The following is a 27,915-nucleotide window of genomic DNA, read 5'->3' as shown; positions in this document are numbered from 1 at the left end:
AACGGGAAACAAATGTTTTAAAGGGGAATAAAACTTTGTTCAGTGTTCCTGGTAGCATGTAACAACTGAACCCCATCTGTTCAATAAAAGCTTTAATTGGAAACTCATTGTCTTTACTTGTATTGAGGGAGTTCTCAAATCCACCAGATGGAAATGTCGCCCTATGCCTTGGGTCTTAGCACACTAGGATTACAAAACACGGACACAGCTCCCCTTTGTATTTAGTATTGTGGCACAATCCCCCACTCTGCTCAGTACTATAAATCTGCCTACCCCATGGTGCCCCCAGTTGCTTTTCAACATCTCTGATGGAGTGACCTAGGGCCCCCACTGTCCACTGGCTGCAGGCAGCACCCCAGACCCCTCAGCTCCAGCACCTGCTGCCCATAGAATCCCTCAGCAAACCCCTGCCCATCACGAAGACACCGAGGTCTCCTCCAGGAGCTGATGTTGGGGGCTCAGGTGCCAGGGTGCCACTGGCCTTGGGGAGCAGGCAGGAGAGTGGCTTCCACCCTGATCTGCAGCAGCATCTACAGAAAAGCAGTACCCCCAGTCTAGCCCTTGTTCCACTCCACACAGGCGCTCACACCCCATCTCACCACATCCCTCTACAGACATCTCATGCTCAGGGTCTGAAGGAAGTGCAGCAGGGATGAGATCCTCCTGCTGCCCATCTTCCCTGAGGTGCCCCTGGCTCCTTCATAGCCCATTACCCTCTGGAAAGTGCACAGAAGTCCCCTCACATCTTCCCTGGACAGCCCCTCCCAAGCACACAAGCACACTGGGTAGGCAAACTTGGATCACATCAGTGGCCCTCGACCCAGGAGCCTTGGGAGCCTCAGGAATCTTGACGCTCAGGCTGCATCCCAGACCTGTCACACCAGAACCACTAGAAACCCTCAGGGACATGATCTGGTTTTTAAAGCTGCCCAGGGCCCAGGGGATTCTTCCAAGAGGGGAGGTAGTTCTCAAAGATAACCAAGAGCCCGAGCTACAAGTAATCCTGCGATAGCGGATACCGATGGTTTCTCCAATTTTATTTTCTGTAAAATGAAGTACAGTGAAAAGCTAAGTGGGCTTTCAAAATGAGGCAGCACACTACACATCACAAGGAGACAGCAGACGCCCCTGAAATGAAGCCCACATGTCTTCTGGAATGACCTGAGGCAGCAGCTGGGACCCAGAGCTGGGTGGGCCTTGGACATTTTGCCTGGTGGTTCTGGGCAGCTCTACCATCCTTCATGAGCCCAGGCTGGACCCCAGTTTAGGGGGCCTGAAGGATTTGGAATTTACAAGTTCCCTGTAAGAAGACAGATACAAAATCACGAATAAAAACTCCCTGGGTTCTAGGAAGCTTCCCCTGCACTCACAGCTCTTCCCAGGAGTGCCTGGCCTGCTGCCCGCACAGTAGGGGATGGGAACCGTGGGCTATGTGCCCCACTGCACAAGCCCCACATGATTCCACCCGAGTGAGGCCCCTGGAAAGCCCCATCTGGCACTATTCCACCTATACTTTTGTGCCTCAGAGATGACCCCAGAGACAGCCTGTGGGCTGACAAGTTGTGCCATTTCTCACTCTCGGGCCAGCAGCTGATTTGGCGCCATGAGGCAGCCTGACAGCCAGGGGTTTGCTTTGTCCTCTCCCTCCTCAGTGTCTTGTCTCCGTTAGTATTCCCCTCCCACCACTTTTTCCTTCTATCTGTCCTCCTATTTCCTCTTTCTCTTTCTCTTCTTCCTTCTGGAAGCACTAGTAGATGTCAGGAACTGCTCTGGACGCTGATCATCGGGGAGTCTGTTTGGCTGACTCTGTGAATTGACCTGCCAGAGGGATGGGAGCCATTGGGCAGAGGGGGAGACCTGGGGAATGGTCTGTACTGTGCACACGAAGGTGACTGCGAGGGGCACCCGGGTGGCTCAGCGGTTGAGCCTCTGCCTTCAGCTTGGCGTGATCCCGGGGTCCTGGGATCCCACGGGGAGCCTGTGTTTCCGTCTGCCTATGTCTCTGCCTCTCTCTCTGTCTCTCATGAATAAATGAAATCTTTTTTAAAAACAAAGAAAAAAAAAGAATAAGAAAAAAATAAAAACGAAGAAGAAGAAGAAGAAGAAGAAGAAGAAGAAGAAGAAGAAGAAGAAGAAGAAGAAGGAGAAGAAGAAGAAAATGACCGCAAAACACACATTCACCAGGTTGCGTAGTGTCCCCCAAATTCATGTCCACTTGGAATCGCAGGGTGTGGACTTCATTGGAAACGGGATCTTTGCAGACTGGGAGGAGTTCTGACTGAAGGGGTGGGGGCGTCCTTACGAGAGAGGAGAGGACACACAGGTGGACATGGAGACAGAGGCACCTGTCGCAGTGGTGTGGCTACAGCCAGGGAAAGGCCAGGACCGCGCAGAGCCAGCAGATGCTGCAGGAGGCAGGGAGCCTCCTGCCCTGGAGCCTTCAGAGGGCTCACATCCCTGCCAAGGCCTGCACCTCAGACGTTTGGGCTCCAGACCCATCAGGAGGCGGTTCACTCCTGCTACGCGGTATTTAGCGGCCCCAGGAAACTCACGAGCAGGTTATTAAATGATTTGAAAATAACAGTCCCAAGATAAGACCCAAAGGCAAAGGGCAAGGGAGCAGTAACGCGGTAACACACTGCTTTACCCTAGACTGGCTCAAAAGGATGCTCCGAGCCCCGCGTGGAAACCTCACCTGGCCCCAGAGGTGACAGATACCTGACGGCAAACAGCAAATGCCATTCTCTGGGGTTTGGATATTTTCCTACGTCCAAAGAAAAGACAGGGTCGCCAGAGCCTTTGTAACTTTTGTGCGGTAAATACACAACGCACAGGATTGTGCATTTGCCTCCCTCCCAGCTCTTTGCCTCCAGCCCGTGGACAGATTGCTATCACCTAAAACACACAGAACTCTTGATATGTGCTGGAATGTTCAGCAGTTTCAACTTTCTTTTGCTTCGCCAAGGGGTTTTAATGCTGTTTATATTCCGAAACAGGATCTGGTTTTGTTTTGTTTTTTTTCTCTCCCCCTCCCTCTTACATAAAAAACAGGCCGGGAAAATAGCTTCAAACTGCCAGTGAAATGTCAACAAATGATGAATTTTTAAAGTCTCCCCAATACATGGGTTCCTTCTCAAATAAGATAAGGAAAGGTAACAGACGAGTCAATTGATCACAAAATGGAAAACTGAACTCTTTATCTCCTCACCGTCCTTACATCATAAGAATAAACTGTACTGGCTTAAAAACAGGCAGAAATGTAAAGATCACAGACCACTAAATACAACTCGTGAGAGCTGTTTTGGCAGAAACGTACTGTGAGTTATCAGTAAGTGGGTATAATTTTTGTTGAGCACACATGTTTCTGTTATGTTTTATACCCTTTATTTTAAATCTAAAGTCAGCTGCAGTAAGTGTTGCATGCTTTTAATTAAATTCAGCATTTGGATCCTTTTTAAATAATCAGTGCAAGATGAGGAGTCAGGGGACAGGCTGAAACATTGAAAAGTTCTTTCTTGATTAATCAGTAAATATAATCCTTATATATTTGGGTATTCTTAAGTATCAATGAGAAGTAGATAGTGGTATTCTTGCAGCTGAGAGAGGATTATAAACCCAGGAGGCTCATCACCAGCTCAGAGGTGAGTCCTGAAAATGGGCCACCTTACAAAGGATGAGAAATCCCAATTAGCATTATTAGTTGCAAAGCTCCAAAATCAGTTTGAAATTCTTACAGCATTTAGAGATTCATACAGGTGAGTAGAGTGGAATCAATGCAAAAGACTAAAATGAAAAATAGTTTTTATCCACATCAGTGTCATAATAAAGGTATACGTGTAAGCAGAATCCCAGCAAGTGAGCTTGATCACCTGTCTTCCTCGTCCCTTATTCCAGACCTTTCTACTGTGGCAGAATGTGACAGAGCCACATGTTCTCCGACCTCACCCCTGTGCCTGCATGGGGGGTGAGTCTTGCAGGTCTCCAAACACTCTTCAGTTTTCCCTTCATTTGATGGGTCATCGTGTAACTTCGACTCTCTCTCTACTTTTTCAGGCACACTCACAAATGCAATGCCACAGTTTATGTTTCTCGGACAAGGTAACGCTTTTCTCCCAAGTACAGAGAGAGAAGGACTTTGTGAAGTCTGCAGTTAAAAAATGCCTGAGGTAACTAAAATACATTTTGGACTGTTTCCACATCTCTGCTGTTGTAAAGAATGCTCCATTGAACAGGGGAGCACAGATATCTTTTCAAGATCCTGATTTCAATTCTTTTGGGTAAATACCCAGAACTGGGATGACTGGATCCTATGGTAGCTCTAGTTTCAGTTTTTTGAAACAACCTAAATATCCACTGATGGATGAATAAATAAAGGAATATGATACATACGTGCAGTGAGATATTAATCAGCATTAAAAAAGGGGGAATCTGGGGGCACCTGGGTGGCTCAGTGGGTTAAGCCTCCGACTTGATTTTGGCTCAGGTCATGATCTTGGGGTTGTGAGATCGAGTCCCACATCAGGCTCCAGGCTCAGCATGGAGTCTGCTGGGGATTCTCTCCCTCCTCCTTTGCTCCTCCTGCTCATGCGCTCACTAGCTCTCCCTCTCTCTCTCTAATTAATTAATTAATTAATTAATTAATCTTTAAAAAAAAGAAATCCTGCTGTTTGTGGCAACATGGATGAACCAGGAGGACATTGTACTGAGGGAAATAAGCCAGACACAGAAGCACAAGTACAGCCCAGTCCCTCTTACGTGAGGGACTGAAAGTAGTCAGACTCACCGAAATAGGAAGGTAGGTTGGTAGATACCAGGGCCTGCAGGAAGGGACTGGAAATCACTGCCCAGCAGTTAAAAGTGCCAGTGATGCCAGGTGAATAAGCCTTAGAGCTCCGTGGCCCATAGTTAGCAAAGCTGTAGAGCACACTTAAGAATTGGTTCAGAGAGTAGATCTTCTCTTAAGTGTTCTTACCACAACAAAAAAGAAACTGGGAATTCTGTCAAAGTGAACTTTTTTGTATAAGACGTAGCTGTTTTCTAAAGGCAAAAATTCATGGATTCCATGGTCTTTTAGAGTTTTTTGCTAAGAAACAGGGTGATGCCATCACAACTGCAGACGAAGGCATTGGCCTTCTTTGCCACCCCCACTCCACCTGCATCGCACATGATACATCACATTGAGAAAAAGGAATAGAAGGGTGGCGGGACACAGAGGGAGAAAATACTGTCTCACAGTGTGCTCTGAGGATCAGATGACCTAAGGAATGGAAATGTGCTCTGTGAACTATTAAATATGGCAAGTTTGGAAACAGTGCTTTCTAGTAGGGTTTCTGCATTTTCCCTATATTCAATTAATGCAAGAAACCCAAAGGGAAGTTACGACAATTTAGTTTCAGACTTAAGTCTAAAGATCTAATTCAGTGATACCTGGAAACAGAAAACCATTTGGAAGCTATGTAAATACTGTCACACACCCAGCTGATAACTGCATCTCAAAACCTGTTAAGGAGAGGACTCCTGGGTGGCTCGGTGGTTGAGCATCTGCCTTTGGCTCAGGGCGTGATCCTGGGGTCCTGGGATTGAGTCCCACATCGGGCTCCCTGCATGGAGCCTGCTTCTCCCTCTGCCTGTGTCTCTGCCTCTCTCTCTCATGAATAAATAAATGAAATCCTAAAAAAAAAAAAAAAACTAAAAAAACAAAACCTCAACTCAACCCGGTTAAGGAATTGAGACAGGGGCCTTTTCCTCCTTCTGTCCAAGGACCATGTATATGCCAAAATTTTGGTTTGCATTGAAATCTTGGCGGGGGGGGCAGTTGGGAGGACCTTGGACTTCCTTTTTGCCTTGTCTGGAATTGCCATAGCGTTAGATTGCCTACAGATATTTAAAACTTGCAAACGTAGGATTTTATGCATTTATTCCTAGGTCTGGCCTCCGATGATGAGTAAGCAACTGTGAGCTTGCGTCTCAAGCCTTTCCAGTAAACATATAATTTTGCTTGACAATGCAGGACAGCGAGGGGGCAAGGGAGAGCGTTCTAACTTTTCTTCCAAATCAGTGCAGCTATAAAGTACAACTGTTGGAGAGCAATCCAAGGCAGGCGTGAGGAAAGAATAGTTTTATCCCTCCATTTGTCCAATCACTCTTCAAGTCCCTAATAAGCACCTACTGTGTGCCAGGTACTGGACTTGTCAGTACTTGAGACTGAAGTGCAATGTGTTTAGTTACAGCTTCCTGTTGGCATGCCACGACCGTGGCTTCCAGAACATTCTTTCTAAAAGTGTTCCATTGCGAAGATCTGTGTGTTGCTCGAACGCATCAACAAAAATTTACCTCTGAAACACCAAATGTTAAAAAAGAATATCTAGCATTAAACTGACAATAAGGCTCCTGTTCAGACACACAGCTGCCTAAACCCATCTTTATTAAAAAACAAACAAACAAACAAACAAACAAACAAACACAAGGCTAAGAATGCCTGCAGTAAAACAGAGAACATACTGTCCATACTGCCTGAATATGACACCAAAAGACAACAAGGCAGGATCTAACTATAACCATAGGCAGGGGTTACTTAGAGCCCCAGCGCTGGGATCAGAGACACCGACTGAAACAGAAGCCAAAATCTGAGAGACCGAAAACTTTGCCCTGGTCCTTTGAGTCTCCAGGGCTCCCCAGTTGCTGTCACAAACAATGGGGTGTGGGGCCTGACAGACATGCTAATCCTGAACATCCTGCAGGTCAGAGGAAATGCAAACATTTCAGGCTGAAGAAAGGGCTTGGCTGATGCCCTGGGAATGAAAGCAGGGCAAGAGAGGAGGCCAGTTCTGGGGGGGCCAGGCTTTACCAGCTGCTTCAGGCTAAGGAAACGTAGAGCACTGCAGAGCATTTGTTGCTGCTCCATCCTGGTCCTAGCCTTCTGGTATTTTGGCTTCTCCTCTCTGCTGTCCTACTTGGCAGGTATTTTCTTAACATAGTTCCCTCATGTGTCTCTGCAGCTACGGTACTGGAGGGTAGTTACATACTCCAAAGTAGCCTCTGTGCCCAGGAAAATTTTCAGTGTTCCAGAGGGATGGGTGCTCCGTGGCTGTGTGTTCAGGTAAGCTTAGCTCCACACAAGTGACTGATATTCTGGATAATCAAGCTCTGGCTCATGCTGGGAACTGGAAATGGTGGTAATTGGAAGTTGGATCTAATGCTCTTATGAGTGGGTCTGGAATGAAGAGTAAGTCATAATGCTTAGAGTCCCAAGATTCTCAGAATAAGTCACATCATTTCTCTTTCTGAAGCACCCAACCCCTGGTCAACTGTCCACATACCTCTTTCCTCGTTTTCTTTCATGGTGGCCCTGTTTCCAGAAAGTCCAGCAGAGAAGAAGAGAGAACAACTTACTTAGCAAAGGAAGCTCAGATCAGATTCCTTGCTACAAAGCCATCCGCAAAGCATCCTTTGGATTGCAGGGCCACCTGCTGGGGATTCTGAGCTGTGCACACTTAGGTTCAAATATCGGCTCCTTTACTGAACAGCGGTGTGAGGCAGTGGTCTGCAGTCTGATACCTGGAGTCACAGCAGAACTTCTAAAGGAGGCCTCAGAGTTTTAAGGGCACCAGTTTCCAGCTGCTCAAAGTCCACATGTCCTCCCTCACAGGGCAGGTAGGACTGGTACTTGCTATATTTTTCACGGAACCCTGCCTCATTCCAGCAATAATCTCACTTATAGACATCTGAACTAATTTCTTAAAAAGCCCAATAGATATGATTAGAGGATACATTTCCAATAAGTTACTTTCAGTATCTAAAAATTCTTTGCCAAATGTATATAGTTGACCCTTGAACATGGGTTTGAAATATATATATATCCACTCATTTGTGGATTTTTTTGGATACGGTACAGTTCTGTAAATATATTTTCTCTTATATTTTTAAGATTTTCTTTTCTCTTACCTTATAGACTATAATACATATAACATACAAAATATTTGTTAATCAACTATTTACGGTATCTGTAAGGATTCCAGTCAACAATGGGCTATTAGTAATTAAGGATCTGGGGAGTCAAATGGGTTTTCGATTGCAAGGGCAATTGGTACCCCTAATGCCTGTGTTGTTCAGGGGTCAACAGTAATACCTTTAGGTGGGTTTTTTTTTTTAAGATTTTATTTATTTATTCATGAGAGACAAGAGAGAGAGAGAGGTGCAGAGACACAGGCAGAGGGAGAAGCAGTCTCCATGCAGGGAGCCCTATGTGGGACTTGATCCGGGAACTCCAGGATCACGCCCTGGGCATGACAGGTGCTCAACCACTGAGCCACCCAAGGATCCCACCTTTAGGTGGTTTTCATCAACCACGTATGATGATTATGATGAGAACTTAATCCAGAAAAAAAAAAAAAAACTTTAACACTTAGAACATTTAGCTATAGAAAAGTACATATTAATTTAAATTTCCATACATATCCTCTTGCAAAGAGGTATGATAGGATCATCAATAACAGACTATGAAGTATTAAAATGTTTGATGGTTAATATAAAAAGCCCAAGAAGTAACATGCATTGGTGAGAATGTGCAGAGCAAGGAACCTATGTGGGCATGTAAATTGGTGCTATATCGGGAAAAAAAAAAAAAATTGGTGACATTGGTAAATTGGTGCAAAATGGAAAACAGTATGGAGGTCCCTCAAAAAATGAAAAACAGAAGCATCACACTATCCAGTAATTGCACCTCTGGGTATTTACCCAAAGAAAACAGGGATCCCTGGGTGGCGCAGCGGTTTGGCGCCTGCCTTTGGCCCAGGGCGCGATCCTGGAGACCCGGGATTGAATCCCACGTCGGGCTCTCAGTGCATGGAGCCTGCTTCTCCCTCTGCCTATGTCTCTGCCTCTCTCTCTCTCTCTCTCTCTGTGACTATCATAAATAAATAAAAAAAAAAATTTAAAAAAATAAAAAAAATAAAAAAAAAAGAAAACAAAAGCACTAATCTGAGGCCATGTACATACCCCTTTATTTACTGCAGCATGATACGGGAGGAGCCAAGCGTCCATCCACAGATGGATAAAGAAGCCGGGAGATATGTATACAATGGGATGTTATCCAGCTATATAAAAAAAAGAAATCTTGCCATTCACAATAAACTGGATGGATCTTTTATGGTTAAGACAAAAACTTTGTAATTTCGTCTTTACGTGGAATCTAAAACACAAAGGAGAAACAGTCTTAAATGTTGACAATGAAGTGGTGGTGGACAGAAAGGGAGGTTGTTGGAGCTTGTACAAATTAGCTGAAGGGGGTTAAAAGGTACAAACTTCCAAAAAATAAGTAAGTCACAGGGATATAAATGGCAGCTTAGGAAATAGTGAATAATACTGTAACAGGGATGCCTGGGTGGCTCAGCGGTTGGTCAGCCTTTGGCTCAGGGAGTGATCCTGGGGTCCTGGCATTGAGTCTCCTGTTGGGCTTCCCGCAGGGAGCCTGCTTCTCCCTCTGCCTGGGTCTCTGCCTCTTTCTGTGTGTCTCATGAATAAATAAAATCTTTAAAAAATAATAGTACTGTCGTGACTGTACGACAGACTGTAACACACCCAGGCTGGCGAGGGCTTCCTTATGGTGCTAGTTGTTGAATCAGGTTGTACCCCTGAAACCAAAACGTTCAAGGGCACGTCTACTTCAATTCAAAGCTTTTTTAAAAAAAAACCCAAAGACAAGAAAAAAAGGAAATGGTTAAAAACGAATAATAGACTACTGAAAATAGACATTTGCCCCCAAGGCAAAAGCTCTTGGTACAGTTGGACTTGACGGAGGGAGAATTGGGGCACCGTCCAGTATTCCCTCACTTTTCCAACCGGATCAGCAAAAAGCCTTACAATGTGACATTTAAGGGGAGGTCATTCTATTTCAAAGTATTTACTGCACGTGGGAAATTACATCCTTTGAAGCCATTAAACTTGCTATTTTTTTTAAAAAGGAAAGAATGCGGGAGGGTTACAGGTTTTGCCCAATTCCCGCGGAGAGGATCACCTGCCCTGGGCCCTGCGGTCACACAGGCGAAAGCTTAGAGCAGGAAGTCAACACGGGCCTCTCCGCCACCATGTCCCGCGATCTCGGGGCCCGCGACCCCAGAGCCAAGCTGCGGCAGGTGGCACCGCCGGACCCTCCCGAGCGGCCCGAGACCTGGGGACCTCGGGGCTGCAGACCCCTCCGCGCCGGCCGACACTCAGCAGGCAGCCGGAAGCGGGGGGCGGGAGAAAGGTCCCAGCCCGGAAGTCCCGCCCTCCGCACGACCCCTGAGCGGCGGGCGGGGCGGGGCGACGGCGGCTCTACCCACAAGCCCGGCGGTTGCTAGGCGGGGCGGGGCGAGACGGGGCGACGCCAGCCCTCCGAGCGAGGCGGGGGATTGGTGAGCGGGGCAGCGGGGCGGGGCGACGCCGGCTCTCCGGGTGAGGCCGGCGATTGGTGGGCAGCGAGGGGCGCCACGCCTGCCCTCCGAGCGAGGCCGGGGATTGGTGAGCGCGGCGGCGGGAGGCGGGCCCGCGCGGGGGGCGTGGCCGGGCACGTGCTGCGGCACCGGCGCGGCGGCGGCGGCTGAGGGGTGAGGGCGGTTCGCGGGCCGAGGCGGGCGGGACCTAGTGGGCCTCGCGGAGGCCCGAGTCGCGCCTGGGCTAGTGGGAGCGGGGCGGCGGCCTGGCCCCGCGGCCGGCGGGGACAGGAAGGGAGGATGTCCCGGTTGGGAGAAGGCCGCCGCGAGGGTCCGGGGCGCGTGGGACCTGGACCGCAGCTGCTGGCTCCCGACGCGGCCCGCGGGAAACGAAAGCCTCCCGTCGCGCGGCGAGCCCCTGGCGGGGTCCCGCCGGCACGGAGGCCGGGAGATGGCAGCGTGCGTCCTGGCCCCGGGCGGGGTCCGGCCGGTCCTGCTCGTGGGACCCGGGGTCACGAGGTGTGCGGCCGCGTGCAGGGAGGAGGGGCTGGGAGGTTTGTACGCGGGCGTGTGTGGGGGCGGGGGGGGCGGGACTGTCCGGCCCTGCCGCGGGCGCCGGGCAGGTTCCCGGGTCACCGGGTCACAGGCGTGTTTACCCCGCTGGTCCTGCGGGGCCGCCAGCCCCTGGGTGGGTTATGTCACTCCGCAGGAAATCGAGAGCCCCCGCAGTTACTTGGGAAGCGCAGCATCAGCTGTGGTCCGCCCTCGCGCGGCGCGCTTACCTTCCCCGGGGCGCTAGAGGGGCGGGCTGGGGCAGAACAGCCCAGAACCGGGTGGGAGGGCGCGCTCGGCCCTGGCAGGACCTGCTTCCCTAGGTTCTGATTCAGAGAAGGAAAGAGCCAGCCCTGCGGACGTGGCCTGGAGGGCCGAGCCGGCGGCCTCTGTGTATTCTTGGGTGAAGTGCCCCCAGGTAGTTCGTTGTTGGAATGACCCAGCGGGAGGCCGCCGGCTCGCCCTGCCCTGAGCGTGAGCTTGCCCGGCCCAATGACCGGCCCATGACCGACCGCTGGTGCCCAGAGCGGTGTGTGGTCGTAGACGGCTTCCCAGTTTTCATGAGCGGTGACAGACGAACGCTGGACTTACTGGTGCTCGTGAAATGCCTCCCCAGCATTTGTGGACGGTCTTGTTTTTCAGATAAAAGCCTCAGCTGAAGCAGGCTGAGCCTCCCTGCTGGGACGTTTGTAAATATTTTATGCCCCGTCATGGGTGTTTGAAGAGGGGGAAGGAGGCCCTGGGAACGAGTAGCTTGATCTGTCCTGACTGAAATCACACTCCAGGGCTGAGGTGACTTCCTCAATCTGCTCAACAGCTGCCCCGCCTGGTGTCAGCGTAGATAGAGTCACTCCTCTGTTTAGCAGTCACTTTGGAATCCCATACCAAGGAAAAAATACTCTGACTACAGCGTGTGGGTACACAGGCTTTTAGAACTAGGTAGATGTCACAGGATCCTGTGGCTATCCCTGCATTTCTGAAATCCTCGGTATCACTGTGGTACAGCCGAGCTCTGCCCACTGCTGCGTCGGGCCATCTTGCCACTTGATGGAAACTGAGATGTCAGTGCGAGAAAGGAGAGACAACCAATTTTAAAGTCCCCAGACCAGAATCATTTTTGTTTGCTCTTCATTCCCATGTTAAAGATGGCTGGTCAGATGATTTCGTTTCCCCCGTATTTGTAATGTGGAGCAGAGTGTATTAGGTCTCACACATGGGAAACCATGTTCCCAATGAACCCTGGAGAGAGGCTGTGGGCTCCACGAAGGTTCCTTTATCCTAATGAGGCCTCTGACCATCTCTGGGCTCAGATCATCGACTTGTAAACACAATTTATCTGCCTCCCTTCTGTTTGATTGCTGTGTTAATGGGTTTGTGACCGTAACAAACAGGATGTGACATTTTTGCTTAGATCCTTGGAATGATTATTTCCTCTGTGGTAATAGTAAATGGGAAGTTCTCTATGTGCTTTAAAAAAAAAAAATGTTAAGTGCTGGTAAATGAGTGTTACCAGGAACTACTTACTTCTGATTTTCATCAGATTGTCTTCAACTCAGGCCCTTCCTGCAGTTACTTGCCATTTTTACACACAATTTTGTGTGCATTTTCCTTGTGAAAAAAGAACAGATCACCCTGAGCCTCTAACTGCTTCCCCAAGCTTGTGTGTGCATAGTGATCTCTGCTCACTTCCTGGAGTCCTCATGACCGCTGGAGGGTGGAGCAGCGCTTCATCCACCTCCACAAATGCCTTCCTGACCACGCTCAGTCGAGCCCATCCACAGGCAGGACTGACAGGCTGTTTTTCCTTCCAAGAACCTTCAAGGTGGTCTGGTTGAAAGATGTCGGCCCTCACTACCCTGTTTAAGTATGTCGATGAAAATCAGGATCGCTACATTAAGGTAAGGGAATGTTTATTGTAGTAAACATTAAAATCCGGTTTAATGCAGTGGGGCTCAGAGAAACTTTCAAGAAACTAATAGGAGCTGTGCCATTTAAATATGAAGACTATCGTCTAGATAGAGTGAGACAGATACAGTGTGATCTCACATATATGTGGAATCTTAAAAAGTTAATGATACAGAAACAGAAAGTAAAACTCTGGGTGCTGGGAAATGGGAAGATGTCAGTCCAAGGGTACAAACGTTCAGTAATACTGTGTTATATGCTTAAAATTTGCTAAAACGGTAGATCTTACTGATCTCTCACCATACAGAAGAAATGGTAACCAAAAAGTGTGTGTGTATCATCTGGAGGTCTCCTCTTTTGCCTCATTCCAGTATGCAAGTTATACTTTGGGCTTTTGACAGAAAATCTCAACATATATTTGTTTCTAGAAATAGCAAAGCTTATCAGAGATTTTAGTTTAATCTCCATCTGCAATTTCTTGTGGTAGATATAGACTAAAGAACTCTTAACTTTTTTTTGGCATTTCATCTGTTTTGAATGATTTGGTAATGTAAATAAAATCTTTTTCTTGACATTAAAGAATTGTGCTTTGCAGTTATTTTTGGAAGACACATTTCAGATGAAATCTTTAGTTCTCATTCTAAAAATTATATTTTAAAGAACTTGGCCATTGTGAACGTGAATAATAAACTAACTTGGACTTTGAAAATGTTGGGTACTTTGTTTCAGTTGTGATTTTGGTAGATTTAGTTGTAAATTTATTTATGGAACTTTGTACATTTCACATTCATCTTGTGCTTAATGGTTAAAAATACACATTCTGACATTTTTCTGTTATGCTGTAGTTTTGCATACAGGGTCAATAAAGATAGTTTTTTAAAATCTTAAAAAGCAAATGTGATAGCTCTTCTCTTTGATATCTAGCCATCATATTAAAAATGGACTGGTTGCAGGTAGCAAGTCAACTTTGGGTGCCTAAAACCTGGCAAATTTATGAATATCTTTCTTCCTTAAGGAGCACCTTTTTAGAATTCATTTTTACTTACTATCCACAAACAGAAACTCGCAGAATGGGTTGCCATCCAGAGTGTATCTGCATGGCCTGAGAAGAGAGGTGAAATCAGAAGGATGCTGGAAGTTGCCGCCGCAGACATCAAGCAGTTGGGTGGCTCTGTGGAATTGGTAGATATTGGAAAACAGAAGGTATGGCGCTGGCATTCTTGGAATTACAGAACCACAATGAGCAGACCTACCTGAGGGCCCAGCACGTTCTTTTCTCTCTCTCTCTCTCTCTTTTTTTTTTTTTTTTTTTTTAGGACTTGCTTATTTGAGAGAGAGAGAGAGAGAGAGAGAGCTGGGGGAGGGGCAGAGGGAGAGTAAGTCTCAAGCAGACTCCCCACTGAACACAGAGCCCAATGTGGGGCTCAGTCTCACGACCCTGAGATCATGACCTGAGCTGAAATCAAGAATCAGACACTCAACTGCCACCCAGGTGCCTTGGACCCAGCATGTTCTTAAACTTCATCGTTTGCTTCAGATAATCTTCCTGTCTTTAAAGTAAACAGAAAAGGCCTGATTTTCATACTAAACTATATGATTTCCTTAGTTGGATGGGGGCAAAATTTTTGTAATACTCAGCAATTTTCTCCAGGTAGGAGAGCTCTTGAGGTTACTCAGAAGTAAGTTAATTTGGGGTGCCTGGGTGGTTCAGTGGGTTAAGGATCTGACTCTTGATCTTGGCTCAGGTCTTGATCTCAAGGTCAAGAGTTCAAGCTCTGAGTTGGGCTCCACACTGGGTGTGGAGCCTACTTAAAAAAAAAAAAAAAAAAAAAAAGGCAGCAGCAAAAGAAGTATGTTAATGTCATGGCCACTCTTAGAAAATCTCTGGGATTCCCCCCTAGAAAGCAGTGTGCATTCAAACTAGGAGCATGCACACTGAACGTGTAGATGTGAAAGTTATGAAGACCCCCATTCACCACGCTGTGTCCCCTGCATCCCAGGGAGAAACAGCACTTTTTTATGACTTGGTTCCTGAAAAAAGAGCTGTTTTTGTATTTTACTGGCCCAGCACAGGCTTCTGACAAGTGACGGTTCATTTTCTTCCTGACATGAATGAACCATCTCACTAATAATACATTATTCTACTTTTTTAGTTTCAGATGATTTCAAGTCCCATGCTAATGACATGTTTCATGTCCTATATTTTCTAAGTTTGTAGTATTTTTTTATATTGCAAAGTGTGACAGAGTTCTCTTGCCTGGTGATTTAAGTGTCCGTTGGTATCATAGTCTTGGGGGTTTTTTTTGTTTGTTTTTTTGTTTTGTTTTGTTTTTTAAAGATTTATTTATTTATTCATTCAGAGAGAGCGAGAGAGAAGCAGAGACACAGGCAGAGGGAGAAGCAGGCTCCATGCAGGAAGCCTGATATGGGACTCAATCCCGGGTCTCCAGGATCACACCCCGGGCTGCAGGTGGCGCTAAACCGCTGTGCCACCAGGGCTGCCCCTAGACTTGGGGTTTTATGTGTGGACATTTAGCCACATTTGGTGTTTTCAAAAATAGAAGAACCCAGAGGCCCAGATGGGCTGTGTCTCCACTGAGCACCCACAATCAGTTGATGATGAAGGGGATTCAAACGTGGACCACCTGATTGCCGGTCCATTATTGTACGTATGAGATTTCCTTTGGCCACAAGTGTAATAATTGACTTAAGATGTACTATAGCTTCCCAGCACTTTTCCCCACCTGTGAGAGAATAAATCAAGGGTCTTTTTATTGTTTTATTGGAGAAGCATAATTGATTTGCTTCTCCTCCATTTTTTCCTAGTATATGAAAAAAAAATCTAGGTGACAATAAGACTTGTTTCATTACAATAGATTTATTCTATTTAACACTGACGTTGGAGTGCATTTCTTCAGGAAGGACAAAAGACAGACCAATGACTGCTATACTCTTGAATTACATAAGACCTATTTTTTAAAAAATTATTTATTTATTCATGACAGAGAGGCAGAGGGAGAGGGAGAGAAGCAGACTCCATGCAGGGAGCCTGATGTGGGACTCAATTCCGGGTGTCCAGGATGACACCCTGGCCCAAAGGTGGAGCCAAACCGCTGGGCCACCGGGGCTGCCCCATAAAACCTATTTTTATCAAGGAATTGACAGATTTCATCACTGTTAGAAAAGTTCTACAAAGATCCTTATACCATGGGGTAATAGCACGTTGGAGCTTCTCTTCCTGTGGTAGCAGTATCCCATGTTTTAGGAAGCCATGATGACTTGGGGCAGTTGTGGAGGTGGAATTGGATGTCATCATGTGTACACGCAGAAGCTGGAGCATCCTCAGGCTTACGGGGGAAAGATGACATTTGGAGTTCCAGGTCCTGGTGACGGACCTCAGAGCATGAGTCGCTGGTGGGCCAGGCTGGAAGGCAGGCATGGGCCGTGGGAGAAGCTGACATGGGGCTCTTTGGTATCAGGCCCACTGCCAGGGCTGGTGCGGTAACGTCAGGTCCAGCCCCTCCACTTCCACAGCCACTGCCCAGGCAGTAGGACAGAAAGGCTGCAGGGCCAGGAGATGGGGGGGACCCGGTCACCAGGGGCCTGGCCTCCAGACAAGTGCTCAGAAAGTGGGAGAGTCATGTGTCCTCCCTCACAAAGTGGTGAGGGACAGGAAGTGAACAAAGCACTTGGGACGGAATAGGGCCCATTGGGTGCCGGTACAGTGAGTGTAGGGCTGGGAACTGGACTAGCAAGGCGTCCGTGGGGATGGAACAGAAGCAGGGAGACATGTGGAGCCCTTGCCAATGACTTGTGCCCATACAGGTACTCTGGTAGAGGAAGGCATGGTGCCCCTCAAACACCTGATGGTGTTGCTCAGCCAGACATCATTCTTTCATGTCCTGAGAAGTTAGGGGTACCCAGGCAGAGATTTGCAACATGAATTTCAGTACAAATTTACCTGGGGGCCCAAACGGCATCTTTTGATAAAAAAGGGTGAAGTATTGGAGTATTTCAATTATATAGAGTAGAAATTTACTTAGAGAAAACCTGTCATTTAAAAATCATTATTTTCCTGAGGCCAGTGCAGGGCCAGCTGCAACTATAGTGTCACGTGTTGTCATGTGTGACCAAGACAGTGAGTCGAAGGAATGATTCTTTACCCCCTGTGGCTGGGGCTGTCCTTCCGGAACCTGCGGGAGAACCCAGCCCTGCGGGCGGTTCACGTGGACAGGTGACCTTGGATCCCAGGGCTGAGCATGGGTCCCCTGGGGTCCCCAAGACTTAATGCAGTGAGCATTTCTTAGTGCATTTCATTGGCAGGACAGATCCTGCTAGAGTCCCGGCAGCCTGGCCTGTCAGCTAGAGTATGATCCGCTCATTGCTGGCTCATAGCCGCCCCCACCCCGTTCTTGGGGTCCCCCATTCTTGGGGGTGTGGGAGACGGGTCGGGCATGGGAAGGGAGCCCAGCAGGAGCACCGGCTCTTACTGTTCCCTTCTGTCTTGGTCTGCGTCCTTTTCTGTGCACACTTGTGATCCACAAGCAGAATTTTAAACGTGTATCTCCTGCTTTAAGACGGTGGTAGTTTTCATCCATTATTTTAGAAGATAATGAAAGTCGTATTTAGCATCTCGTACAAACTTAGCCTTCATAACATTTTGTTAACGTAAAATTTAAAAAAAAGAAAATCAGCCTTTAAAAATTCACCAGACATCCACCAGCGCGAGCATGAGGCCCGCCCAGGGCGGCTGACTCTGCCAATAAAGTGGGCCTGTGTCAGCGCCTGTCAAAAAAAAAAATAAAAAAATAAAAATTCACCAGACTGCCTGTAGTTGGTGAACATGACACGGTCTCAGTGCTCAGGATTTTGGGAAAGGAATTTCCTGTTCATCACTGACCCGGTGGAACACTGTGTTCTTGACCTCTACAGTACCAGCTGCTTGATGAGAACAATAGAACAGTGAACACAAAATAGAAATTCTCCAGGTAACATCTACTAGAAGCACCAAATTTTTTAAACAAAGGCTGTCTTCAATTGGCTCCTTCTTGATTCTTAGCTCCCCGATGGTTCTGAGATCCCACTTCCTCCCATTTTACTTGGCAAGCTGGGCTCTGACCCGCAGAAGAAAACCGTGTGTATTTACGGACACCTAGATGTGCAACCAGCGGCCCTGGATGATGGCTGGGACAGTGAGCCCTTCACCTTGGTGGAGCGTGACGGTAAGGGATCCTCTTCTCTGGGACAGGAAACATCTGGAGGAGCCTTCCTGCTCTCTTACCTGGGGGCTACACTGTGTCTCTCAGAGGTTATCCTTCCAGAACAAGTTATTTTTACATCACGTGGCAGTTCGGTTCTGGAAGTTGCACACATGTGCACCAGTCACTGAAATATCACTGTGTCAGAATTGGGGTTGAGTGAGATTTGTAGTTCTCTCTTGATGATGGTGCATGGTGGGCCCTATGTATGACCAGGTTGTCTGCCCCTAACTGTGACCCACTGGTTGCAGAAGTAGATATGAAGTAACTAGCCAGCTAGCAGTGCCCTCCTGGATCTGGCTCTGCCGTCCATGCCCGAGTCAGCAGGAATGTGTCTGCTAGAAGGGGAGGGGAACTTGGGAGCATCCATGTGGCTTGCTCTTAGGTTATGGTGAATTTTCTGGTAGATCCTAACAATAGTGTAGGAGGGAGACTCGGGGCTCCTGACAGAATTAAATTGGGGCTTCTGATTTGAAGAGGGAGTCTTAGGATGCTGCATGTGGTTGTGCTACGCTACCAGGTGTGCTCCAGAAATACACTTTCTTTTCTATTTCATTGTGATTGTAACTGGAATTTGCTGATTGCTATTCTAGGCAAACTGTATGGGAGAGGTGCGACCGATGATAAGGGTCCAGTGGCCGGCTGGCTGAATGCCCTGGAAGCCTTCCAGAAGACAAATCAGGTACTTCAACCCCGTCTAACTACCTGGCTCCATCAGAACGATACAAAGCAGGGCTGTTTTCTCCTGGAACGGCCTGTAGAGATTACAGATCACTGGGATATGAGAAAGCAAGGTCTCCCAAAACCTGTGTATCAGCACAGTGCGATCAGATATAAGGTTATAGGTTTGTTTTCCAGCTTTAGGAATTGTAATTGTTTTACAGTCACTCAGAGGTCATAGTACTGATGACTCAGCAGAAATCCAACCAGTGCCTGAAATTCGAGTTTTCAGCCACTGATTCTACATCTGGGACAGGAGACCTTGAGGCCACGTCCTGGACTCTGTGGTAGTGGGCGACTCCTAGCTTTCTCAGGGAGTGGTTTTATCCTTCTAAAAAGTCCTTATTTTTTAGAATATATTTCCTTAACTGTGAAATACTGCTCATGTCTAAAGTTTGTAAAATAGAAAAGTAGAGAGGAAAAAGGTGCCTAGAATTCCAGCAGTTAGAGACTTTGTATTTTGTTACTTCATGATCTTTTCAACTGTTTTTAACCTAATCCTGATCATTGTGTACAGATTTTGCATCGTGATTTATCTCGTACGTGATAAAATAAAAATATCAAGACAAGCATTTTTGTCAGAGGGTAGAGTGGTAGATCTGAAAAGGGACTGGGACTCACTGGTCCAAGTGTCATTTTGCACAAGAGGGAGCTGAGGCCCAGACCCTCCGACAGACTGGACTTGGGGACTGGGAAGATTACCTCTTCTCCAGGGCCCCTCGGGATCTGGAGGTGACCGAGGGGGAATGGCTGTGTGCAGGGCAGAGCTGCCAGGGTCCCAGGAAAGGTTTCATCTGAGAGACAGAAGGGGAGAGGCAGTGGGGAGTGCGGGGAGCTGTCCAGGGGCAGTTCTGAGCTAGGCCTCCCCGGATTTGCGTCCCTGTGGGGCCTCTGCTGCTCTGTGGCCTGTACGACCTTTGGCGAGTCACCTTGCTTGGGTGCGGCTTCATTTTCTCACGTCTGGAAGGAAGGCCGCCTTCCTCCCTGCACGGCGCTGGGGAGACGGGGCCTACAGAACAGTGGGCGGCATCTCGCGGTTACTGTCCGCTCCTCAGAAGGCCCTTGGCGCGTGGAGAGGCCGTGGTGCAGAGCTCCTGAAATAGGAGCGGGCCCCTACTCGCTCTTGCGTGCGGGGTACGTGACTGCTCCCTGACGCAGGCAGAGGCTGGTTTTGTCTGTGTCATGGCACATGCCATAGAGAGAGCAGCTCAGGCTACCTTGGAGACCCCTGGTTGGCGTGTGGATAGGACATGCGGTCACACTGTGGACTCCTCCTGGGCAGGAGTCCTCGGTGAGGTTGTAGCTGCAGCCGGATCCGGGCTCGGCCCCTGACAGCCCGGCACCCGAGGACCGAGGATCCCTGCCAGGCACACAGCCCGTCCGAGTGGTGGGTCGGGAGGAAGTTGAGGCTTTGACATTTGTGATTGCAGAGCACTTGGTGACTTCATGTCCCTAGTGTTCAAGAAATAAAAGGACCTGAGAACTGAATGCCTCATTTCCCTTCCATAGGAAATTCCAGTCAATGTCCGGTTCTGCCTGGAAGGCATGGAGGAGTCAGGCTCCGAAGGCTTGGACGAACTGATTTTTTCCCGTAAAGACACATTCTTTAAAGATGTGGACTACATCTGCATTTCTGACAATTACTGGCTGGGGAAGAAGAAGCCCTGTATCACATATGGTCTCAGGGGCATTTGCTACTTCTTCATTGAGGTATCCTGCATTTTCCGTGTTTCTTCCTGTTTCTCTGAGCCTGTAATCTCCTTTGTCCTTTGTAGCGCGCAGCTGGTCAGTCCTGGAAGGCAGCCTTGCAGGGAGAGGCCCAGAGCCTTCTCTATGTGCCAGGTCTTCTGTGACACCACTTCGGGGTCCTCCAGCCACACTTAGTTTCTCACCACCTCAAGGCACAGGGGGTATTTGGAGAATTGGCTGGGAGCAATTGAGGAAGGATGAACTGCCACTCGCCCATTTCAGAAGGTTGACTTCTGCAAAGCACTATAGAAAGACTTACTTTGATAAAGTAAGATGTTCACATTTCAGCCCTCAGGCTCTGCCTGGACCAGAGATCACGAGGGACCTGGGTGGTTGTGGTCCACACGGAAGCCTGGCACAGGCATGGAGTGGGAGGGCCACGGACAGCTGAGCCCGGGTCTCCTGCACAGACAAGGGGGGTCCTAACACACAGGGTGACTGATGCCTGTGAGGGAGTGTTGTGCAGGCTGAAAGTGCCAGAATCCTAACTGCTGCCCTGAGCGCTTAGTCTCTCAGGATGACTTTTCTCAGGTCCGACCCGAGAACCCAGTGGCTGTGAGTCAGATGCTTCCAATTTGCCATTTTACAGGTGTGGAGAGTCAGGCCTGGCGAGGGTCCAAACCTGACCTGTCACAGGCTGTGGGGTGTTGAGGGGCCTGGCCCCAGGTCCTCAGGCTAAAGGTCCTTGCTGGCTACTTTTCATGGTGGGTGTTCCCTCTCAGCAGAAAAGCGCAGGGTCTCCACGAAGCCTCCAGAAACGGCTGAGTGTTCTCACCCATAGTCAGCGTTTCCAAGAGTATATTTGTCATTGCTACCAAAGTTTTATAATTTAGGAACTGCCTTGCTTTCCTCCTTGAGGGAACAAATCTTGATTTTGAAAATTGTTAGGTTTCGTGAATGTTCTTGGTTCAATTTACTGTCACACGATCAGGCTAAGTTCCCACTGGATAGCAGCTAGAGTGGTCTCTTTCCGTCCAGGTGGAGTGCAGTGACAAGGACCTCCATTCTGGCGTGTACGGGGGCTCGGTGCATGAGGCCATGACGGATCTCATCATGCTAATGGGTAAGCACGGTTTCAGTCACTGTTCAGTGACTTGGGAGAGAAGTTGGAGTGACCTTGTTTCAGGCGGTCATCAGCATTTGGCTCTTGTCACCGTTCTTTGTGGAGCACCTGAATCTCCTTCACTTTCTAACTACTTCCTTCTGCTCTCTGTTCCCATTGAAAGATGGACATGCTTCATTTCTGCCTGTCTCCCTGGATTCCTCCATGTGTCCTCAAACCCTGCCTTGCCTCCAGGACCCACCTGGGGCAGCCCCTAGTGCCATCAGGCCCCATCTGAGCCGGCCTCTAGGATCACGTGACCACCCTCCCCTGAACACAGTTGTATTTTCCGTCCCTTGGAGGGCACCGGCTCTATTTTCCACCACAGCACCCCAGCAAGGGCTCCTTCAGGCTCAGCTCTGTGGCAGTGAGGCCCAGCCCAGTCCTTCTGGCATCCTGCTAGTTTAAGCCTGCACATAGCTTTGCCTCATCCACATTTGCCTAAGTTCTGTTCCCTTCCCTCTTGGATAACAGGCTTCCATATGTGCAGCCTGTCATCTCTGGGCCCAGAGTCTACTCTGTTCTACTCGTCCTTGCCTCCTTAGCTAGGGAGCAGCTGGTTTTTTGTGGAACGTGTATTAAAAAATACTGATCAGTGTAGCAGCTTTTATAGGAAGCCTGCTGGAGGCAGTCTGCGCAGTCTGCGTTCTGGTCTGTGACTGTGGACAGTTCACCTACCCTTCCAGATCAGGATCTTGTGTGTTAAAGTGGGAAGATGATACTGCTCACCTCACTGAGTTGTTTACATATGTAACTGATTGTTGGCAGGCCATGCTCGAGGGCTCATGTGTGCCCAGGGAACATCACTGCAAAGCTCTCAGTCCTCCTGCACCCTGGGCCCCAGGGGCTGAGTGGGTGGGGGGCCATGGTCTCTGGCTGTGAGCACAGCTCTGTTTGTACCACCCGCTGCTGAGCACTCCTCTTCTGTGCCCTCCCAGGCTCTCTGGTGGACAAAAAAGGAAAGATCCTCATTCCCGGCATCAGCGAGGCAGTGGCCCCCGTGACAGAGGAGGAGCTGGAACTCTACGACAAGATTGACTTTGACATGGAGGAGTACACCAGGGACGTGGGGGCAGAGACTCTGCTGCACGGCTGCAAGGTGCCTTGTTTGTGTCCACGTGTCCCCTATGTGCCCACCGTGCCCTGTGCGGGGGACCGCCCCCTCCTGTGGGAAGGAGCCAGAGGTGCTGGCAGAGACCCAGGCATATCTGTGTGTCGGGAGCCCTCAGATGGTACAGACATAGAAAAGCAGCACCTTACTGGGCTTGAAATTAGAATTAGGAGCTTTTTAAAAATGTCGTATGTTGACTTTTGACAGCCTGGGAGCTGGAGAATGTGCACAGAGAACACATAGTAGCAGGTAGCTTTTGCCTTATTTGCGTTTCTGGAATCATTGTGTACCACTGGGATCAGAGGTGATTAAGGCTAACCCCACAGCCAGTCCCCAAGGTGGGAACCATTTGCATAAAATGCATTAGCCTAGATCCTGGCTCCTGAGTCCGATAGGCAATGGTAGTCAAATTGTAGCAACAGGCCCTAGGGTGCAGGAGGAATATGGCCAGGCCCAGCCCGGGAGCTCCGATTCTCAAGGAGAGGAACGCACAGAGAAGTGTAAAAGGAGGCCAGGTGCCTGGGAGGGATGTGGCCTGAGGGGATGGGAAGGGTGTGGCCTAAGGGGGACAGGACGGGCACAGGCGAGTCCAGCTGCTCGTGGGGAGGGCCAGCTGGAGGGGCTCGGGGATTCAGACTACAAAAGCCTAGCTGCAGGCCTGTGACACCCCAAGGAACCCATGTGCTCCCCTGGAAGATGGTGGACGTGATGGGTTCGTGCAGAGGGATGAGCTGATCAGACCCACCTTGCGGGCAGACTGTTGGAGGGGTGCTGAGGGCTTGGGGCTGGGGGACTGGTTGTGCTGTTGCAGGGGGCACCCAGAGCTGGCAGGGACGCACGGGGGAGAATTGGTGGGCCTGAGCAGAGCAGGAATCCCGCAGTTGGAGGCACGGGTGGGGGCCTTCACAGGGCGGCTGGCAGTGGGATCCTGAGGCCAGAGAGTAGAGTGTTGGGGGGGGGGGGGGCGGCTGCATCTGGGAGAGCTGGTTTCTGAACAGACTTCAGTTCGCTCCCACTGTGGCCTCGAGTTAGTGTCTGTATGTGGGAGGTGTCTGCATTAGGGCCATGTCTTCCTTCCAGGTGTCCCTGAGCCTGTTTCACAAGCAGGAAGTCCACACGTTAGGTGGCCAAATCACAGGAGCCCCGGGGCCCTGTCAGGTTTCTCTTGCCAGCCTGTCATTTAGGGGCCTCGTGTCCTCTTGACTCTTCTGGCACTGCTGCTGGGATACGTGAGGTGTGGGAGGTGGTGGTCTCAGTCCTACACTGGGGAGATGAGGGCCTGCCTTGTGCCAGCCCACTTGGCAGAGGGTGACGATGCTCAGTCTCTCGTCACCTGGCCCAGGACAGGGTGGGCGGTCCTGGCTTTCCTCCCAGTCGGAAATGCCCTGGGGGAGCCAGGGGGCTCACAAATGGCCTGCCTTCTCCTGCCCTCTTCCTCCTGGCTCCTGGCATCTCTGGTCCCGCAGGAGCTCTGAGGTCTGTGGGACCACAACTTAGCCCTGAATTCTGCGGAGCTGGTGAGAACCCCACGGTTCTCAGAGCCAGCGGCAGCCCTGAGCTGCAGTGAGGTGGGGAGATGCCACACTTGAGGCTGTTCGGAGTGTGGCAGTGCCCCCCCTTGTGGTGTACCCCCATAGCAGGTACTAGAGCACATTGAGGGCAGGCTCATCTCTCAGCCTTCCGGGGGCTGTACTTCCTGCCTGGGATTGTGTGGACCCCAGGCCGGCTGATGACCAAGAGGGACCTCTCAGATGACACTGCCAGCTCCTTCATCCGCAGACAGTGCTATCCCCTACCCCCCTGTGTTTTCTGCAGAAAGACATCCTGATGCACAGGTGGCGGTACCCGTCCCTCTCTCTCCATGGGATCGAAGGCGCCTTTTCTGGATCTGGGGCCAAGACCGTGATTCCTAGGAAAGTGGTCGGCAAGTTCTCCATCCGGCTCGTGCCAAACATGACTCCCGAAGTTGTCAGCGAGCAGGCATGTGACGGAGCTGGGATGCGGGGAGGGGCCACAGCAGAGACTCGAGCACAGAGGCATTTAGCAGGGCACCAAACCCCGGACCCACACTTCCCACTTCTTGACTCTTGCCAACTCAGTAATTACTAGAATAAGCAATTCAGAAACGGTTCGAAGATAAAGGCTACATAAAAATCCTCACATATGACCTTTGTCACTGCTGAGGCATGCTATAAATCTGACCTGTGACCTCATCCTAAGGCTTCAGGGCAAATGCTAACTTTGGGCTGAGTGTGTTAAAGTGAGAACCCACAGGAGCCGCGTCTGGGCCAATGTGAGGAGCGGAAGGGCAAGACTCCAGATGGGGAAAATTCTGGAGGGGGCAAACATGGGGGCAGCCACCCGCCCTCATCTGAGAGTTCCCCAAGAGAAGGAATCAAGGACTTCCTTAATGAGAGAAAGCGGGGACTGAGATGTTGTCACCAGCTGTGCCTCAGTGGCACGGGGCTCCACTGCTGGTCTAGATGTGGTTATTGTAAAACAAATCAAGGGAAATTTTTTAAAGACATTTAAATTTTATCACATGGGAACATCTGTGTAAAGGGTGAATTGCTGGAAATGAAAGCATTACCATTTACCTTTAAATAGCTGGATTTTTTATCTGGGTAAAATCCCTTTTTTTGTTACCACAGTTAAGCTCAGTGTCAGCAGCAGAAAGTGAGGCCCATTGCAGACTCCGTGTAGACTCCATGCAGATTGACTGCAGGGCCCCCGCAGACTGCAGAGCACCACAGGGCAGACCTCTAGCGCTGGATCAGATGCAGGCTTGGAATCCACTGTGTCTTGTTTGTGACCCAGGTCACGGGCTACCTGACGAAGAAATTTGCTGAGCTGCACAGCCCCAACAAGTTTAAAGTGTTCATGGGCCACGGTGGGAAGCCCTGGGTGTCTGACTTCAACCACCCTCATTACATGGCTGGGAGAAGAGCCTTGAAGACAGGTGAGACTTCTCCCGGGGCCACATGGGCTGCACTCGGGCTCCGGACTGGCCTTGCTGGGCGGTAGGTGTGCCGTGACCCCCAGCCCCGCAGCCTCACAGCTCACCGTTTCTGTTGTCCTGTTCGCCCCCAGTGTTTGGCGTCGAGCCCGACTTGACCCGGGAAGGTGGCAGTATTCCTGTGACTTTGACCTTTCAGGAGGCCACGGGGAAGAACGTCATGCTGCTGCCTGTGGGCTCAGCTGATGACGGCGCCCACTCCCAGAACGAGAAGCTCAACAGGTGGGGGCTCTGGTCCCTCTCTCCAGTCCTGCCCCTGGGTGGCTTTCCTCATGGCTGCCTGTGAGGAACCCCAGGAGAGCCCCAGGGTGCCCTCCAGCCCCTCCTGTCCCCTCCCTGGCTGCTCCCTCCCCTCCCCCCCACTCCCTGTCAGGCTGCTGGGAGAGGAGAACAGCGGGGGGTGGTCTGTGGTTACCCGAGGGCAGTACTCTGCTACCGAGGGCAGTACTCTGCTACCGTGGTCGTTGGGCAGCGAGCGCTCAGCGAGCGCTTCTGGTGGAAGGCAGAGATGGGGCCGTGGGGAGGTGGTGGGTCCTCACAACCAGCTTTGGCCAGTGCTCTGTGTTTGTCTCAGGACATCATCCAGGATTCCTAAAGAACCTCCAGTTATGCCTGTTTGGAAAATAAGTATGCTTGCTGGCTCCATGAGCCCCTTCTAGATGTTCCTGGCCTATGCAGACATGATGGGGGCTCTTTGGCCAGCAGGGATGGAAGGTTGGCTCTAAGCTAGCAGCCGCAAGGAGGGGTCCAGTGGGCAGAGGGCAGCTGTGCGCAGTATAGGAGGGGCTGAGGAGGACGGAAAACAGGAGCCTCTGGGGGCCACAGGGGTGGGCTAGTTGGGGCTCAGACAGAGGCCCAGGCCCTGCTTGGAGGGCAGCAGGCAGGGGTCGGAGACCCAGGTGTCAGGGCATGGGGTGAAGCCTCTTGCCCAAAGGGAGGGGCTGTGATTAAAGTGACGATTTCCTTAGGAAGACCTGGGAGGGGCCCCGTGTGTTCTGTTAGACCAAGACCAGGACTGGTCCCCAGTGGGGCTGTTGGACTGATCCTGCACTTGGGAACCTGGGGGCCAGTTCTCAAGGCCCCAAAACGAGAGGGTAGAATTCCCAGAAAGAATGCCGTGTGCATGCCTGCACCTCTGGACAGCAGCTGACATGCTGGCGTGTTCTTCTCCGTTAGGCTTAACTACATAGAAGGAACCAAGATGCTGGCTGCGTACCTGTATGAAGTGTCCCAGCTGTAGGAGGGAGCGGGTCCCCTCACTCGTGGAGCACCGTGGGAGGAATTGCTTCTGCCCTCGCTCCACCCCGAATGTTCAGGAGGCTGTCAGCGCGATGGTCTCCGGAAAGTAGCCAGGATCTAACAGCGCACATTCGTCAGAGGTTCTGGTTGCCGTCCAGCTGGGCTGCACGGGGGGTCTTCCTTCCTGCCCCCTCTCTGCCTCCTGACTCTGGCTTGGGCACACTTAGGAGATTTAGTCAGGGGCACGTGATGCCCCGAGGGGCCACCCCTTCTCGTCCCTCGCCCTCATGTGGGTTCTGTCCTTGTCTCCAGCCTGAAACCAGTACTGCTGTTTCCTATCTTCTCTTTATGATGATTCCTCAAAACCTAAACCTAACCGTAAGGATTACTTGTTCTCAGTATGTGCTACCAAATAAAAAGGTACAAATGAAGCCTCTTGGGAGCGTTCCTGCCCATCCGACTCACTGGCGGGGGCGCAGGGAGGGGCTCACCCTTGCCTCCTCTGAGCAGTCCACACGAGGGATGGCAGGGTGCTGGTGGTGTTCACTGGGTCCCCCCACATCACACCGAATAGGACAGAAGGGGGACGTTGGAAGTCACCCTTGGGGCCCTGGGGCCTCTCTCTACCCCCTCATGCCCCAGGTTCTCTGCAGTGCCCTGGGGAGCCCGTGTCCCCCACAGCCTCTTCCCCTTCTTTCCCATCCCTCTCCTGACACCACTTGCCCACCATGGACACTCATGTGGCTCATTCCTTTGAGCCGCCTCTCGGGGTCTCTGCGCTCTACCTCTGGTTTCTAGTTGGGGGATAGAGTTCTGTGCAGGATGGGATGGTGTTCATCGGTCAGCTTTCC

General features: G+C 50.1%; 1 protein-coding gene and 2 long non-coding RNA genes across 5 annotated transcripts; 1 reads left to right on the top strand and 2 right to left on the bottom strand.

Moving 5' to 3' along the window:
- Positions 1–1,016: 1,016 nt before the first annotated feature.
- LOC140630153 (uncharacterized) lies at positions 1,017–10,227 on the bottom strand. Its single transcript, XR_012027960.1, has 3 exons — positions 10,016–10,227; positions 8,998–9,190; positions 1,017–1,300 (listed from the first exon to the last, which is right to left on the bottom strand). It is a non-coding gene; the product is annotated as an uncharacterized lncRNA (long non-coding RNA).
- On the bottom strand, positions 6,440–8,819 carry LOC140630150 (uncharacterized). The gene is made up of 2 exons (XR_012027958.1): positions 7,320–8,819; positions 6,440–7,213 (listed from the first exon to the last, which is right to left on the bottom strand). It is a non-coding gene; the product is annotated as an uncharacterized lncRNA (long non-coding RNA).
- A 281-nt stretch (positions 10,228–10,508) lies between the features above and the next one.
- CNDP2 (carnosine dipeptidase 2) lies at positions 10,509–27,495 on the top strand. 3 transcript variants are annotated; one of them, XM_072819772.1, is made up of 12 exons: positions 10,509–10,586; positions 12,777–12,862; positions 13,929–14,072; positions 17,929–18,091; positions 18,721–18,809; positions 20,357–20,557; positions 21,575–21,659; positions 22,637–22,797; positions 24,625–24,789; positions 25,627–25,768; positions 25,900–26,047; positions 27,002–27,495. In XM_072819772.1, the coding sequence occupies exons 2-12, from the start codon at positions 12,803–12,805 to the stop codon at positions 27,063–27,065; spliced, it is 1,422 nt and encodes a 473-aa protein (XP_072675873.1). In that variant the 5' UTR covers positions 10,509–10,586; positions 12,777–12,802; the 3' UTR covers positions 27,066–27,495. The 3 variants fall into 3 exon arrangements, with proteins under 3 accessions (XP_072675873.1, XP_072675890.1, XP_072675884.1); XM_072819789.1 differs by lacking the exon at positions 10,509–10,586 and adding an exon at positions 10,913–10,931; XM_072819783.1 differs by lacking the exon at positions 10,509–10,586 and adding an exon at positions 11,261–11,382.
- Positions 27,496–27,915: the final 420 nt, after the last annotated feature.

The sequence above is a fragment of the Canis lupus genome, chromosome 1 (genome assembly GCF_048164855.1).
Source record: "Canis lupus baileyi chromosome 1, mCanLup2.hap1, whole genome shotgun sequence".
NCBI classification, from domain to species: Eukaryota; Metazoa; Chordata; class Mammalia; order Carnivora; family Canidae; genus Canis; species Canis lupus.
The sequence above is the reverse complement of the archived record's forward strand: the minus strand, read 5'-3'. Positions and strand labels throughout refer to the sequence as shown.